General features: G+C 39.5%; 1 protein-coding gene across 1 annotated transcript; it reads left to right on the top strand.

Moving 5' to 3' along the window:
- Window positions 1-3375: 3375 nt before the first annotated feature.
- Window positions 3376-4867, top strand: LOC127931343 (trace amine-associated receptor 1-like). The gene has a single exon (XM_052523509.1). The coding sequence runs from the start codon at window positions 3388-3390 to the stop codon at window positions 4411-4413; it is 1026 nt and encodes a 341-aa protein (XP_052379469.1). The 5' UTR covers window positions 3376-3387; the 3' UTR covers window positions 4414-4867.
- The last annotated feature ends 552 nt before the right edge of the window (window positions 4868-5419 follow it).

Below are 5419 nucleotides of genomic sequence, written 5' to 3'. Positions count from 1 at the left end.
ATGGTAAATAATGTATTGTGTAATTTTGGAGTCACTTTTACTGGAAATAAGAATAGAACACTTCAACATTAATGAGGATGCTACCATGATTATGGATAATCCTGAATGAATTGTGAAAGATTATGAATGAGAAAGCTATAGACGCACAAATATCATACACCGAACACATGCTAACCTCTCCTGTTATTGTAATGGTGCGAATTTAGCATGTCTTGGGGGTATGATATTTGAGATTCTGTAACTTTCTCACTCATCATTATTCACGATTCATTCAGGATTATCTGTAATCATGGTAGCATCCATATTAAGGTAGGAGGGTTTAGAAACGGTTCTCCTGAGTGGAGCAGGGGGCAAAGGCACTGAATTGCAGTGCTTGAGGCATCACTACAGACCCGGGTTTGATCCCAAGCTGTGTCACAACCGGCGGTGACAGGGATTCACATAGGGCGGCGCACCTTTTGGCCCAGCGTCGTCCCGGGTTAAAGGAGGGTTTGGCCAGGTGGGCTTTACTTGGCTCATCGTGCTCTAGCCACTTCTTGTGGCGGGCCGGGAGCGTCCAGGCTGACTTAGGTCGTCAGTTGAATGCCGTTTCCTTTGACACATTGATGCACGTGTCATGTTTCGGAGGATGCATGACTCGACCTTTGCCACTCCCGAGCCCATTGGGGAGTGCAGCGATGAAACAAGATCATAATTGGATATTATGAAATTGGGGTGGAAAAGGTGTTTAGAAGAATGTGTGTTTAGAAACATATTCTATCCTTATTTACAACTAAAAGTGACTCCAAAATGACACAATACATTATTTACCATTCATTTCTACTGAGCACAAAATAATCTGAAACACAACCGAAACAAACAGAAAATGCATCCAACAAATGTGTAGTCACAAGCTGGATTTAGTCATTGCGTGCCATGAATATGAGACCAAAAACATGACTTTTGACTCCTTTAATACACATATAAGTGAATTTGTCCCCAATACTTTGGAGCTCACTGTATGTCTACAATCAATACTGACAAAGAAGTGTGACATGTGCCTTTGTTCTCAGTCCTTTATTAAACCATATCAGACACAGGTGTGTAGGTTTAAAAAACAAGTATAATCCAGTTGGCCCCAAAACATGAAATCAATCCATGTCATCTAGTAGGAGGTAGCCTTTCCTCTCTCATATCTTATTCATACATACATACATACATACATACATACATACATACATACATACATACATACATACATACATACATACATACATACATACATACACACACACACACACACACACACACACACACACACACACACACAGAGAGAGTACATGGGGTGCAGAGATGGTAACACATCATTAGTGGCCTCGAGTGGATGTAGTCATATCCATTTTCATAGGATCTCTGTGAATGTAGTATCCTTTCAGTTTTTTGATGTATTGCTCTGCAGCTCCAGCTGAAGAAATGATGTTGTCTCAATGACATGGTGAAAATAGGTTTGTACTTAGGTGATATTATTGAAATAAAGATTATTTGTGTTGATAATTTGTCGAGTTTTCTGTGATACTGAGTATTTTTGCAGATCGTATTTTATACTTCACATGATACTGTATATCACTTAATTTCCATCTGTCTCATAACACATTACCAACAATTGAGACATCTGTGGCATTGTTGTTAGACAAAAATGCACATTTTAGAGGGGCTTTTTATTGCCCCCAGCACAAGGTGCACCTGTGTAATGATTATGCTGTTTAGTCTAGTCAACTTCTTGATATATTTTGGCAACGGAGAAAGGCTCACAAACAGGGATGCCAACAAATTTGTGCACAAAAGTTGAAAGAAATTTCTGGGATGTTTTATTTCAGCTCATGAAACATGAGACCAACACTTTACATGTTGCATTTTTATTTTTGTTCAGTATAGTTACTTTACACTTCTGTTAGCTATGCTGTTGAAATCAACTAGTTTTACATGATTTGAGTTTGTTCTGCTTCTGACATCTGCCTCTTACTAACAAGTAGTAGACTTCAGCCATTTGTTGTCCCTAATGGTGAGAGACACATATGACAGGTTCAACTCAATAATAGCCTCCTACCAGCATTCAAGTCTCCCCACCCGGCATCGCCAGCCAGTGGCCACTACATGCAAGTCAGACGAGTGCACTCTTAGGGCAGGTGAAGGGGACATTTTCTGAGCTTCGGGAGGTCATGAAATTAGCTAGTTTGATGTGCAATTCGTTACATTAAAAATTAAAAGAGACAATTTGTTACATTTGCATTATTCATACAATTGTAAAAAATCCACCAAGCTGCAAGGACACATTTTCATAAGCGGGCAAAAGAGCAGCTGCTCGGGCACTGGTTGAGCCCTATCTGTGCACTTGCCTGAACATGACGAGTACCTAGTAACTCGAAAGAGCTGAGCAATGATGTCACATTAAAATGGCTCTGTGTTCTGTGTATTCTGTGTAACCTACTACCATATCAGCAAACAAATCATTCAGGATCCAGGTGCATTTGGATCACCAATATTTGGAATGAGGAGGAGGTTACTGTAGGTATTATAACCCTATCAGTCATTTCCCTTACGTGTAACCACAAGTCTGGTCTTGTGGGGTAAGTGCTGGATTCAAGCCTTATGTCTGAAATTCTGCTCTGTAGTGCCCTTAAAATGTAAAGGAAATTCCTGGTAATGCTGTGAATAGACCACTGCTTTTAAATGTCAATTGGGCTACAATGCAGAACATAGGCAAATCGTACTGAATCCAGCCCCTTAAATCAAATTATTGTAGCAATTTGGCAAAAACAGTCAAATGTGTAATGAACTAACTGATTGGATGGTCTTGTGGTCGATGAAAGAGACTATCATATCCTCTTGAAGGGAGTGGTTACAACTATGACATCATCAAATGTAGTGCTCTGCTACAGATATTTTATGTAGAGTTGAATGTAGTAATGTTTGATTGGTCAACATTACATTGTCATCATCATTATGGTAATAGTCTATAGGTACAAAAGCACAAGAGTCAAGTTCACAATTTCATCACATTTGCGACCAGAGAAAAAGGATTCGCATGTGATACATCACCATCTGCATGGCTGAGAGGTAAGGTATGCTGAATTGAACATAAAGATTCACTTAGCCATCTTTTGAAATGGCAAAACACTTCCCTTTTGGTATTTGTGGAAATATTTCCAATGAATAAGTAAGAGTAAAGAACATTTAAATACATTTTATCAAGTGACAAAAATACAGCATTTGAATTGTTTAATTAAATCATCCACCATAATGTAATAATTTCCAACTAATATTCTGTAATTGATGTTTACATCTATAGTAATAATGTGACAATAATGTATCTTTCATATTTCAGATAAGATTCTTTCAACTACGTCCATGGAACGAGGAATCAGTCTCAGCAAGGCTGATATTGTTGAGAATATATTTCTATGTTTTGAGTCAGTGAATGGGTCTTGCAAAAGATCAATCTTTCCTCCAACAATACGAGTATTACTTTATCTCTTACTTGGCTCAATATCTGTTCTCACAGTGTGTGGCAACCTTCTTGTAATCATCCCCATCATTCACTTCAAACAGCTCCACACCCCAACCAACTACCTCATCCTCTCTCTGGCTGTGTCAGACCTCCTCTTGGGGGTTTTAGTGATGCCTCCCAGAATGGTATATTCAGTGGAAAGCTGCTGGTATTTTGGAGATTTATTCTGTAAAGTCCAAACCAGCACTGATGTTATGTTGAGCAATACATCCATTCTTAACTTGTGTTTTATTTCTATTGACCGGTATTATGCAGTGTGTCGCCCTCTCCTTTATAGAACTAAAATAACTGTTCATGTTGTTCTGATTATGATGCTGGTCACCTGGACTGGTTCTGCTATAGTAGTGTTTGGTATGATATTTCTGGGGATCAGTACTTGGGGCATGGAGGATTTTTACTATAAAAATGTTGCCTGTGAGGGAGGATGTATTTTGTTTCAAAACAAAGTGTCGAGTACTGCGTCTTCGGTGCTCTCATTCTTCATCCCAGGAGTAGGGTTGCTTAGCATCTACCTAAAGATTTTCATAATAGCACAGAGACAGGCACGCTCAATTCAGGGTACAACCAATCAGAACTCAGTAGGCAAATCACAGAGGAAGGCCACCAAAACACTTGCTATCATTATGGGGGTATTTCTATCATTCTGGACACCATTTTTTGTCATCAACATCATTGATCCTTTTATTAGTTACTCTACACCACCCGTTTTGTTTGAAACACTTATATGGATTGCCTATTTTAATTCAGCTATTAATCCCATGGTGTATGCATTCTTCTACAGTTGGTTCAGGAAGGCGTTTAGAATTATACTTTCGGGTCAAATATTTCAACCTGACTCTTCAGAAATACAATTGTTTTCAGAATAAATACAGTGAGCTCCAAAAGTACTGAGACAATGACACATTTTTGTTTGTTTTGGCTCTGTTCTCCAGGACTTTGGGTTTGAAATTATACAATGACTATAAGTTTAACGTGCCGACTGACAGGTTTAATTTGAAGATATTTTGATAAATATCAGGTGAATCGTTTAGAAGTTACACCACTTTGTACATAGTCCCCCCATTTTAGTGGACCAAAAGTTTTGGGACGAATTCACTTATGTGTATTAAAGTAGTAAAAAGTTTGGTTTTTGGTCCCATATTCATTGCACGCAACAATGACTACATCCAGCTTGGGACTCTACAAATAATGGTAAATAATGTTTTGTGTAATTTTGGTGTCACTTTAAATTATGAGAAAGTTACAGACCCACAAATATCATACCCTCAAGACATGCTAACCTCCCCTGTTGTTGTAATGGTGCGAGGTTAGCTTGTCTTGAGGGTATGATATTTGTGTGTCTATAACTTTCTCACTCATCATTATTTACGATTCATTCAGGATTATCCGTAATCATGGTCTTAACCACATTAATGTAGAGGTGTTTAGAAACGGCCCTCCCGAGTGGCGCAGTGGTCTATGACACTGCATCACAGTGCTTGAGGTGTCACAACAGACCTGGGTTTGATCCACGCTGTGTATCAACTGGCTGTGACCGGGACTCCATTAGGAGGACAATTGTCGCCCGGGTTAGGGGAGGGTTTGGCTGGGGGGGGCATTACTTGTCTAATCGGGTTTAGCGACTACTTGTGGCGGGCCGGGAGCATGCAGGCTAACCCTGGTTGTCAGTTAAACTGTGTTTCCTCCGACACATCGGTGCAGCTGGCTTTCTGGTTAAGCAGACGGGTGTTAAGAAGTGCAGTTTGGCGGGTCATGTTTCAGAGGATGCATGACTCAACCTTTGCCTCTCCTGAGGGAGTTGCAGAGATAAGACAAGATCTTAAATGGATATCATGAAATTGGGGAGAAAAAGGGGTGTTTACAAACATATTC

This window comes from Oncorhynchus keta, chromosome 8, assembly GCF_023373465.1.
Source record: "Oncorhynchus keta strain PuntledgeMale-10-30-2019 chromosome 8, Oket_V2, whole genome shotgun sequence".
Classification (NCBI taxonomy): Eukaryota; Metazoa; Chordata; class Actinopteri; order Salmoniformes; family Salmonidae; genus Oncorhynchus; species Oncorhynchus keta.
Note: the sequence above shows the minus strand (reverse complement) of the source record. Positions and strands in the feature narration are given on the sequence as shown.

What these genes read in the sequence shown, in the direction of transcription:
- LOC127931343 (XM_052523509.1), top strand. Translation starts at nt 3,388, where the DNA reads ATGGAACGAGGAATCAGTCTCAGCAAGGCTGATATTGTTGAGAATATA.